The sequence below is a fragment of the Camelus ferus genome, chromosome 11 (assembly GCF_009834535.1).
Source record: "Camelus ferus isolate YT-003-E chromosome 11, BCGSAC_Cfer_1.0, whole genome shotgun sequence".
NCBI classification, from domain to species: domain Eukaryota; kingdom Metazoa; phylum Chordata; class Mammalia; order Artiodactyla; family Camelidae; genus Camelus; species Camelus ferus.
In genome coordinates, this window is record NC_045706.1 from 29655484 (window position 1) to 29667603 (window position 12120).

General features: G+C 36.1%; 2 protein-coding genes across 2 annotated transcripts in view; one reads left to right on the forward strand and one right to left on the reverse strand.

Moving 5' to 3' along the window:
- LOC116667108 (splicing factor 3B subunit 4-like) overlaps positions 1–12120 on the forward strand; it is a 71366-nt gene that overhangs the window by 31161 nt on the left and 28085 nt on the right. The gene's annotated exons all lie outside the window — the stretch shown is intronic.
- The window catches only part of LOC102521185 (cytochrome P450 2C19), a 32085-nt gene that overhangs the window by 11384 nt on the left and 8581 nt on the right, over positions 1–12120 (reverse strand). Inside the window, exons 4-5 of the mRNA XM_006174384.3 lie at positions 7674–7834; positions 6310–6486 (exon numbers count right to left, since the gene is read on the reverse strand). Coding sequence (XP_006174446.2) covers positions 6310–6486; positions 7674–7834 — 338 coding nt within the window. The remainder of the gene's footprint in view (positions 1–6309; positions 6487–7673; positions 7835–12120) is intronic.

The window sequence follows — 12120 nt, forward strand, 5'->3', positions numbered from 1 at the left end:
GATTAGTGGAAGGACACATTTAAAGCCCTGAACATAAAGATGCCAACCAAGAATTCTATAACTGACAGAACTATTATATCCATAATGAAGGAGAAATCAAGACATGCCCCAAATAAAGGGTAAGGCGATTCCTCATTAATAAATCCGCTAAAGAAATGCTAAAGGAAGTAACCTTTTAGGGTAAAATCAAAAGACACTAGATGTTAATTGAAACCCACATTAATAAGTGAATATGCTTGATGAAAATAACTAGGTAAATATAAAAGCTAAAATTATTGTAGGCTAGTATGAATCTCTTTATTGTCTATATTGTTTAAATGAAAAATGCATTAAACAATCATTATAAATATATTTCTAGGCATGCACCATATAAAGAAGTAATTTGTGACACACAAAAAAATAAAACGGGATGAATTTTGATGGGAGCATAGTTAACATGCAATTTAAAACTACTATGGAATCAAATCATACTAGGTTTTTATGACTTTAGGATGTTAAGAATAATCTAAGAAATTAAGTAAAAATACATGCAAAACATTGAAGAGGAAAAAAGGTACACTAAAACAACTGATCAAACAAAAATTATAGATATATTGGAAGAATTGAGAAGCAAAAGGCATTAGGGGAAAATAGCAGAGCAGAAGTAAATCCTTCACTATGTCTAATCACTTCAGATTTTGAAATTCATAAGTTTAGACAGATATTCAGAGAATACATTTTAAATTGTGTATATAAATATTCCATTTATGATGGAACATAATATAGCTATAAAAAGGAAGGAAACCTGCCACTTGTGAAGCATGGATGGGCCTTGAGGGCATTATGCTAAGTGGAATAAATCAGGATGAGAAAATCAAATATATGATCTTACACGTGGAATATAAAAGAAGCACTGAACTCATAAATATGGAGAACACATTGGTGGCTTCTAGAGATGAGTGGTCAAAATGCAAAAAAAGGGTCAAAAGGTACAAACTTCCGATTATAAAGTAAGTCAGTCCTGGGATGTAATGTACAGCCTGATGACTGTATATTGTATATTTCAAAATAGCTAAGAGAGTAAATCTTGGAAATTCTCATCACAAGAAAGAATGCAGTTACCTGTGCTGATAGATATTAACTAGACTTACTGTGGTAATTAATCACTTTGCAATATATGCATGTATTGAATTCTTATGTTGTACACCTGAAACTAATGTTATGTCAGTTATATCTCAATTTAGAAAAGTGTGCATTATTTACAGGAAACTCACTTTAGACCCAGAGATGCAAACACATTAAATCATAAAGAAGGAACGAGATGTTGCAAGCAATAGTAGCCAAATAAAGCAGGAATGGCTATGTTAACATTAGAAACAATAGATTTTAATCAAAAATAGCTGAAAAGAAACAAGTAAGTATGGGATATTTTAGACTGGATAAAAAAAAAGATAAAGTTGAATTCATCAGGAAGCTATAACAATAAACAGGTATTTGTACTAAACATAAGATGCCAAACTACAGGAAGCAAGCTTTAAAAGAACTGAATGAATAGGGAGTTGAACAAGAATAGCAGGAGACTTCAATACCCAACTTTCAATAATGCATAGTCCATCTAGACAAAAGATTGACAAGACAATGTAAGACTTGAACAACACTAGAATCAACTCTACTACCAGACATAAAGAGCACTTGTGCCAACAACAGCAGAATACACACTCTTCTCCAGTGCACATGTAACTTTCTCTATGGTAGACCATGTGTTAGGTCATAAAGAATTCTCAGTAACTGAAATAGATAAAAATGATACAGACTATCCTCTGATAACAGTAAAATGAGTCTAGAAATCAATAGACAAGTGAAAATTCTAAATTCATGAATACTTAAACATAGAAAAATAAATCTGATAATTCCACATGTGAAGAGCTTAAAAGTTTCAGTTCCATTCTAAGAGGAAATAAATTGTAAATAACTCTTCTAGGATCCACGAGAGGGGTTAGGACCAAGGGAAAACCGCTGCTTCCAAGATTGGAGAGGTTGGCAGGGAAATGCAGGGAGTCAGATTTAACAGAGAAGAGCCCCATGAATGGAAATCAGTGCCTGGGAAGGAAAACCTAAGTCGTAGTTGAGAAATTGCTGATAGCTCAGTGTGGACAACTCTGAGAGAAAATGCACAGGGAGCCCCATCCTACAGGGGCCACCACAGTATTTTGAGGTTTACCTCCTGGAGGTTGAGCAAGTTCTCACAGTAAATACTGGAGAAAAATCCCTTCATTTTTCCAGCAGGAGGAGGGCAAAAGGAACGATTTTTAAATATACTAGAGCACTCGATTCTTCTTAAGAAGGCCTGCCCTCAAGACAAACTAGATAAAAAAAAGTCTCACCTGCTGGGGTTTTATCAGACCCTAACTGACCTGAGGGAAGGGAAATATTCAATCCAGGTAGCGCTAGCATTCCATCTGGGAGAAGTGAAATACCCAACTCCAGTCCACTCTAGCTGTCCTGCCCCATCTGGGGAGCGAGAAAAACACTGAGAAACATACGTAAAGTTCAGAGTCCAGAGGCATAGGCTCACTCAAAATCCTCAATCCCTATTAAAATCACTGCTGCCTTCTTGGCATGAATTGACAAGTTTATCCTAAAAGTCACATGGAAATTTAAGGGACCTGAAAAGCCAAAACAATCTTTAGAAATAACAACAAAGAGATATTCTCAATTTGAAAACTAAAAACAAAGCTAGTAATTAAGACTACAAGATGATGTGATACTGGCATAAGGACTGACATAGAGATTATTGAGTTGAGAGGACAAATAAACACTCGTTTTCTTGTTTACTGAAGGATAGTCATTACAATGTATCAATTTCTGGATTACAGCACAATGCCTCAGTTATGCATATACATATATTTGTTTTCATATTCTTTTTCATTAAAGGTTATTATAAGATATTGAATATAGTTCCCTGTGTTAAACAGAAGAAAATTTTCTTTAATCTATATTTATATACAGTGGATAAGATTTGCAAATCTCAAACTCCCAAATTTATCCCTTCCCACTCCCTTTCCCCTGGCAACCATAAGATTATTTACTATGTCTCCGAGTCTGTTTCTGTTTTGTAGATGAGTTCATTAGTATCCTTTTTTTCTTTTTTAGATTCCACATGTGAGTGACGTCATATGGTATTTTTCTTTCTCTTTCTGGCTTACTTTCCTAAGAATGATGATCACTAGGGCCATCCATCTTGCTGCAAATGGTATCATTTTATCCTTTTTCTGGCTGAGTAGTATTCCATTGTATAGATATAGCACTTCTTCTTTATCCAGTCATCTGTCAGTGGACATTCAGGTTGCTTCCATGTCTTTGCTATTATATATAGTGTTGCTCTCCAGATATATGCCCAGTAATGGGATTGCTGGATCATATGTTAAGTCTATGTTCAGTCCTTTGAGAAGTCTCCATACTGTTTTCCACAATGGCTGCACCAAACTACATTCTCACTAACAGTGTAGGAGGGTTCCCTTTTCTCCACACCCTCTCCAGCATTTACTGTTGGTGGACTTTTGAATGATGGCCATTCTGACTGATGGGAGGTGATACCTCATTGTTGTTTCGATTTGCATTTCTCTGATAATTAGCGATACTGAACATTTTTTTCATGTGCCTATTTGCCATTTGTTTGTCTTCACTGGAGAATTGCTTGTTTAACTCTTCTGTCCATTTTTTGGATTGGATTGTTTGTTTTTTTATTATTAAGTTGTATGAGCTGTTTATATATTCTTCAACTTAAACTTTGTCAGTCACATCATTTGTGAATATTTTCTCTCATTCTGTAGGTTGTTGTTTGTTTTGCTTTTGGTTTCCTTTGCTGTGCAAAAGTTTATAAGTTTGTTTAAGTCCCATTTGTTTAATTTTCCTCTTATTTCTATTGCCTGGGTAGACTGTCCTAGGAGAACATTGCTAAAATTTATGTCAGAGAATGTTTTGCCTGTGTTTTCTTCTAGGAAGTTTATTGTGTCTTCCCTTACATTTAAGTCTTTAAGCCATTCTGAGTTTAGTTTTGTGTATGGTGGTAGAGAATATTCTGACATCATTGATTTGCATACTATTGTCCAGTTTTCTCAGCACCACTTGCTGAAGAGACTGTCTTTTCTCCATCGTATACTCTTGCCTCCTTTGTCGTAGTTTGACTGTAGGTCTCTGGGTTTATTTCTGGGCTCTCTATTCTGTTCCACGTGTCTGTTTTTATGCCAATACCACACTGTTTTTATTACTATAGCTCTGTAGGATTGTCTGAAGTCTGGAAGGGTTATGCCTCCAGTTTTGTTATTTTTCCTCAGTAATGTTTTGGCAATTCTGGGTCTTTTGTGATTCCATATAAATTTTAGGATTATTTGTTCTATTCCTGTGAAAAATGTCATAGGTAATTTGATTGGGATCGCATTAAATCTGTCGATTACCTTGTGCAGTATGGCCATTTTAATGATGTTGAATCTTCCAATCCAAGAGCATGGGATATCTTTCATTTTCTTTAAGGCATCTTTAATTTCCTTAATCATTGTTGTGTAGTTCTACATGTATAAGTCTTTCACTCCATTGGTCAGATTTTTTCCAAGTAGTTTATTGTTTTAGATGCGATTTTAAAAGGGATTGTTTCTTTACTTTCTTTTCCTGCTATTTCATTGTTAGTGTGAAGAAATGCAGCTTATTTCTGTATGTTAATCTTGTATCCTGATACCTTGGTAAATTCTTTTATCAGCTCTAGTAGGTTTTGTGTGGAGCTTTTAAGGTTTTCTGTATATAGTATCATATCATCCACATATAGTGACATTTACCTCTTCTCTTCCAATTTGGATCCCATTTACTTCTTTTTCTTTCCTGGTTGCTGTGGCTAGGACTTCCAAGACTATGTTGAATAGAAGTGGTGAGAGTGGGCATCCTCGTGTTGTTCCAGATTTTAGTGGGAAGGCTTTCAGCTTTTCACAACTGAGTATTATGCTGGCTGTAGGTTTCTCATAAATAGCTTTTATCATGTTGAGATACAGTCTCTTTGATAAGAGTTTTTATCATAAATGGGTGTTGAATTTTATCAAATGTTTTTTCTGCATCTATTGAGATGATCATGTGATTTTTGTCATTTCTTTTGTTGATGTGGTGTATCACATTGACCTATTTGCATATGTTGAACCATCCTTGTGATGCTGGGCTGAATCCAACTTGATCATGGTGTAAGATCTGTTTTTATGTGCTGTTGGATTCTGTTTGCTAATATTTTGTTGAGGATGTTTGCATGTATGTTCATCAGCGATATTGGCTTATAATTTTCTTTTTTGATAGCGTCTTTGGTTTTGGTATCAGGGTGATGGTGGCGTCATAGAATGAGTTTGGAAGTATTCCTTCCTTTTTAGTCTTTTGGAAGAGTTTGAGAAGGATCGGTGAGAGTTATTCTTTGTATGTTTAGTAGAATTCCCCAGTGGAGCCATCTGGTCCTGGACTTTTGTTCGTAGTGAAGTTTTTTTTTTCACTGCTAATTTGATTTCATTTCTAGTGATCGGACTGTTCAAGTGGTCTATTTCTTCTTGATTCAATCTTGCTGGACTGTATGTTTCCAGAAATGTGTCCATTTCTTCTAGGTTGTCCAGTATGTTTCCATATAGTTGTAACACTCACATTTTGTCAGTTGATTTTTGACGAGGGTGCCAAGATGACTCATGTGGGAAAACTAGCCTTTTCAACAAGTGGTGCAGGACTCATGCACACAGACATATGACTCCAACTCTGTATCTATGCCAGTTCTTTTTCACTTTACATTCAATTAATGTTTCTGTCTTCCATCCACCAAGTATTTCCCACCTCACATCTCTGCACTGCTGTATACACTACTCACCCATCTGAAATTCCCTCTCCTGTTTTTCAATGCAGATATATTAAGATTTATTTCCAACCACTGGACATACAGGAAGCCCAGCTCTGTTAAGCCATTCTTTTCCATTCATTCAGGCAGTGTGTGCAATGATCCTGCCCATCTTCATAGTATAGCATGACATTTTGTATTTTCTAAATTGTTTATATTTCACCAGAGGTATCATTCTGTCTCTTCGTAGGTAGACTATTAGTACCCATAGAGTAGGATCAGGTTTTCTACTTATTTAACAGTTAAATATGATGTCTTCCATAACAATGTTTATTGTATATTCATGCACAAAATGGGTACTAAAATGCATGTCAACGTTGTTTGCATGACCACTGAAACATCCCTTGTAAATATGAGAGTAATCAATGAACAGAGAATGCACAAGCAGTGAAATAACTGATCTGTCATTAACATTTTACCTGCTCCATCTTGATCAGGAAGCAATCGATAAAGTCCCGAGGATTGTTCATGTCCAGGGATGCTTGGTGCTCCTTTGTTTTCTCCAAAATATAGTTTTTTAAATTAGCATTATTTTTAATTACTTTATTATGACTCCCTGGGAAATAATCAATGAGAACGGGGAAAGTATTGCAGATCTAGGAGAGAAAACAATAGTTTAATGAATAAAGAACACTGAATGAAGACTTGTATACCATATGCCAAGCCCTGGTTAGAAACAGTAGTATAAATGGTAATGTCATATGTGTATTCCTGTTTTTAGGGGAATTTTTTCTTTACAAGTACATAATTTTCTATGCTGATAGATGTATATGAAAGAGAAAATTCTGACTAGGGACCAAAGATGATGAACATTTTGTATACTCATATATCATGTTTGTTGTATAAAAGCATCTTTATAAAATTTTTCTCATTCATTTTCTTATTATCAGTTGTTCCCTTGACTCATGTAATATGGGATAGTATGAAATACTGTGGTTCACATTTTGTAGATGACAACAGAGCTTAAGAGAGTTTGGACAACCTGATATAAAACACAAAGCTAGTCCCTGCTATTTCTATTTCTTTTTGTAGACTCAAACATAGAATGAGTATTTCAGAACTGAGAGGTTTCTAAAGACACCATGAAACATGACACAACATTTTATGTATAAAGTAACTGCAGCAGAGCAATCAAGTGACTTTTCTAAGATCATACTGTCGTCTTTTAGGCAGAGTGCAGAACATGTCACCTCAGCCCTGGGTACAACTGTGATGTCTGTTTATGGTTCATACAACAAAAAAACCTAATCATTTTGTCATCTCTAAACAATTACCTTGTCAATTAGGATGCCAATGAAGCATCAAACATTCCTATCCTAGTCAGTGTCCCTGGCAGCACTCTCCCTCCTTTTCTTCCTTTCCAAATGCAGATATTTCTGCCAACTATTGTGCTGAAGAAGTTATTAAGTGGTGATTGGATGACAAGAGTTGTGGGTAATGGAAACCTTTCCAGAAGGTCCTGGAAGGCCTCTTATTGCTATGGGCATGCTTTGGGAAAGTTACCAAAGTATTTCATTGAAACTGGGCTTTGGGATTCAGTGGAAGAATCCACTGGACAGGGTGACTAGGATTGAATTACTGTTCTGAATTCTGGGCATGTATTTTCCTGCCTGTTGTAAAAGGCTCAGTCGTCTTTCCCAGGTAAGCACCCCAGGATGCTAAGCTCTGGGCAGGACTGTGGTGTGCACACATTTACTTCACAGTGTGGTGGATATAGAGATTTGGACTTCATGGAGAAAAGAGCATAAATGATTCCTCTAGAAAGAAAGGATGGGGGCCTCACCTGTATCCATGGAGAGCTCACAATCCTGATATTTTCATTAAATTTTTTCATTATGTTTAGAAAAGTCTGATCTTTATAATCAAAACGATTCTGGAAAATAATGGAGCAGATCACATTGCAAGGAGCACAGCCCAGGATGAAAGTGGGATCACAGGGTGACGCTAAGGAATAACAAACAATTTAAACACCCCATTAAAACATACATATGAAACATATTGTCTTTGCGGTAACAGGTCAAGATGATGTTAGAAACTTTAAAGCAATATTTTACCTACGAATTTCCTTAACAAAGTTTTGAACACGCATAAAATCAACATGTCGTTTTACCTTAACCTGCATAAATCATTTCAGCCTAGTTAAATAATGGTTTTTGAAAAAAAAACTTCAGTTCACATCTACTATCTTTACTTGTATCCTTTTCACCCAAATGCCTGTTAATTTGAAGGACAAAAGAAGAAAACATTTCAAAAGGCCATTTTTGTATCATTTAATAATATAAAGTTCTTAGTGCTGAATATTATCTGTTTGCAAAGCCTGTAGAAATGAAACACTGATAAAGAAAGAGAATAGTTAGGGACCTCAAAGTGTTTTTCTTTGTTTTTTTTTGTTTTTAAATATAGATACTGGGGAATGAACCTAGGACCATATTATGCATGCTAAGCATGCATTCTACCACTGAGCTATTTCCCTCCCCACAAAACATTTTTTTTTGTAATGTATATTTGAAAGAATCATCTCTAGAGTCAGCAAAGGGTAAGCTTATGAGAGCAAGGTTGTGGGTGAATTCATGTATTTCAAGAAGAGATGTAAAAAAAAAAAGCAGCTACTATCCATGCAGTATGAGAAGAAAATCTAATACAAATGAACAATTAGTAAAAGATAGGATTTTTTTTGTCTAAAATATAGACAAAATGTAAAGTGTTTATTTCAAACATAAATCCCAGGTGACACAAAAAGGGAAAATTGATGGATGGAGTTCTTTCATTTTTTTTCATTTCAGTGTTAAGAAATTCCCTTGTTAGGACTTAAATGTTAATAATTTCCAATCAGCATCAAAAATTTATTTGCACAAAGGTGCCGTATGTGGTCTTGAGGGACATCATTCTGTATATGCATCAATAGAATAGTGTGTTTTAATACATTTAAAATGTATCATTTAAGTGAACATGATCTTATTACCAGTTAAGAAATTACATGAGAGGAAAAATATTGTTTTTCGGTAGGAGATCTGTGAAATAAAATTGATGCAATCAAATGATCGATTAAAAATCAAAAGATCCGAAAGATCTGTGTAGAGAGATCCAACATTCACATGTATTGATGTATGAATTACTTGAATCAAAAATAGACTGACAGAGTGACATCACAAAGATGGTGAAATAGGAAGTCTTAGCTCTTGTTCTCCCATAGAAACACTGATTTAGGAATTATAAATGGACTAAAATTCTTTAATGAGACTTTCAGAATCCAGTTAAGTAGTTACACACCATACGCAAGTATATAGCTAAGAACAATGACATTAAAACTTGTAGAAGTGCAGTTTCACTTTACCTGCATCAGCACTTCCCCCCAAGCTGGCACAATTCCGTGCTGGAAGAGAATGCCCCAGGTTGTGATTACTCCACAGGAAGGAGAAAGATGAAGCATGCATCCAGTGAACCAGCTCTTCAGCTGGCTGCTTGAGGAAATGGTTTCTGTCTTACCTCACTTGGAGTGCTGACAGAACTGGCATAGTACAGGGATGTCACGGACCACGGAGAATAAAGCAAAGTGAGGATAGTGGCTTGCTATCCCCAGCATGGCTTGGCACAATCTAGAGAAGGTGAACCACTTCAGGCTTTCCTTCAGGGGGAAGGGAGAGGAGTGGAGCTTGCATCTGGTGCTCCTGCTTTTTGGAGGAATGGTATGTGTCTCATCTGACTCAGGCTGGTAAGGGGGTGTTTATACTCTTTGGATGCCATTGAGACAAGGGAAAGTGGAGTTGCTTGCCTCTGTCGAACTAGAGAAATCCTAGTGCTGCAGAGAGCAAAGGGAGCAAGAGATTAGTAGCTCCTGAAATGAATTTGGCAAGCTTCCCTAATTGTGAAATTCTACACCGAACCCCAGAGAAGTTGCATCCACCAAAATAAACAGGTTTCAGACCCCCAGAGTCTCTAGCTAAGATGACTGGTAACGGTTTCACCGTACATAAAGTTAGCCCCTAAGGACTGGGAGAAGTGACAACTTTTTCAAGTCCCTGGATCCCAACACAAAGTCACGAAACACAAAAAGAAGCAGGAAACATGGCTCACACAAAGGTACAAAATAAATCTCCAGAAACGGGATTCAGAGGAAATGGAGAGTATCACGTGAACAGAGAATTTTTTGAAAACATGATAAAGGTGCTTCATAAGTTCAAGAAAATGATGCGTCAATAAAATGAAAATGTAACAAAGAGATAGAACACATAAAAAAGAACAAAACAGCTGAAATTTGTTCAGCTGAAAAACACAACTCACCTAAGGACTTACTCCAGCACAGGTCATCTGATATTTTTCAATCAGAAGATCAAAAGGAAAAAATGAAAAGGAGTGGAGGAAGCGTAAAGGACTTATGGGATCAATATGAACACTGTGGGGAAGAGAGAGAGGGCAAGAAGCTTATTTGAAGAAGTAATGGCAAAAAACATTCCATATCTGGGGAAAAACTACTCAGATTCTAGAAGGACTACACACTAACCAGGATGAACAAAAGAAATCCACAGTGAGATAGATTATAACCAAAAGTCAGAGATAGGGAATTTTGATAGCAGCAAAAGTGACTTGTCACAAACAACAGAGGCATCATAAAACCAACAACAGACTTGTAGGCAGAGCCGTTGCAATCTAGGAAGGAGTAGGATGATATATTCAAAGAGCGGGAAAAAAAGAGTTGCCAACCACAAATGCTATATCTGGCAGATACTTGCTTTTCAAAAAAAGGAGAAATAAAGAGTTCCCACATAAACAAAAGCTGTGGGCGTTCATCACCACTAGGTACATCTTAGAAGAAATGCTAAAAGGTGTCCTTAAAGTTGAAACAGTAGGATACTGGACAGCAACACAAATGCATTATGGAAGTATAAAGCTTGCTGATAGAGGTAAATATATGGACAAGACCAGAATACGGTAGTAATGCAGAAGTGGTGCATAAACCACTATTACTTCTAGTATAGAAGTTAAAAGAAAAAAATTGACAAATCTTTACCTAGACTATCTAAGAAAAAAAGAGAAAACTCAAAATCGGAAATGAGGAGGAGCCATTACAACTGATACCACAGAAATACAAAAGAGTTGAAGAGACTGCTATGAACCATTATACACCAACAAATTGTACAATCTAGAAATGGATACATTTCAAAAAAGAAACAGACAACCTGTTAGCACTGAATCAGGAAGAAATAGAAAAGCTGACAAACCACTAATGATAAGGTTGTCAAATCAGTAACCAAAAACCACCACCAACAAAAAAAGCCCAGAACCAAATGACTTTAGTGATGAAGTCTATGAACATTTAAGGATTGGCAAACATTTGCAATCCTCAAACTCAAAGAAATGCAAATTTATAAATGTCTGTGATATGCCACTTTATCAAAATGAAAAGTAAAAATCATATAATCATCTGAATAGATGTAGAAAAAGCATGACAAAATTTGAAATTCTTTCATGATGAAATCGGTTCTAGACTCCTTTACTCAACATGGTAAATGCCATATATGACCAGCCCACAGCTAACCTTGTATTCAACTATGAACAACTGGAAGCTTTTCCTCTAAGAGGAAGCATGAGAGTGCCCATTCTTTTCTTGTTTTGAAATTTTTTTTTCATTTTTTTTTCTTGGGGTGGGGAGGTAATTAGGTTTATTTATTTATTTTGTATACAGTTACTCTGGATGGAACCCAGGACCTTGTGCGTGCTAGGCACATACTCTACCACTGAACTATACCCTCCCTCCTCGAAAGCTCCAATTCTTCCAACCCGTACTCAACATAGTACTCAAAAAGTTTTAGCCATGCACCCCAATGTTCATAGCAGCAGTATTTACAATAGCCAAGACATGGAAACAGCCTAAATGCCCATCAACAGATGACTGGATAAAGAAGAAGTGGTATATTTATATGATGGTATACTATTCAGCCATAAAAACCAACAACATAACACCATTTGCAGCAACATGGATGCTCCTGGAGAATGTCATTCTAAGTGAAATAAGCCAGAAAGAGAAAGAAAAATACCGTATGAGATCGCTCATATGTGGAATCTAAAATAAGAAAAAACACAAACAAACAAACAAATAAAACATAAATACAAAACAGAAACAGACTCGTAGACATAGAATACAAACTTGTGGTTGCCAAGGGGGTGAGGGTGTGGGAAGGGACAGACTGGGATTTCAAAATGTAGGATAGATAAACAAGATTATACTGTAT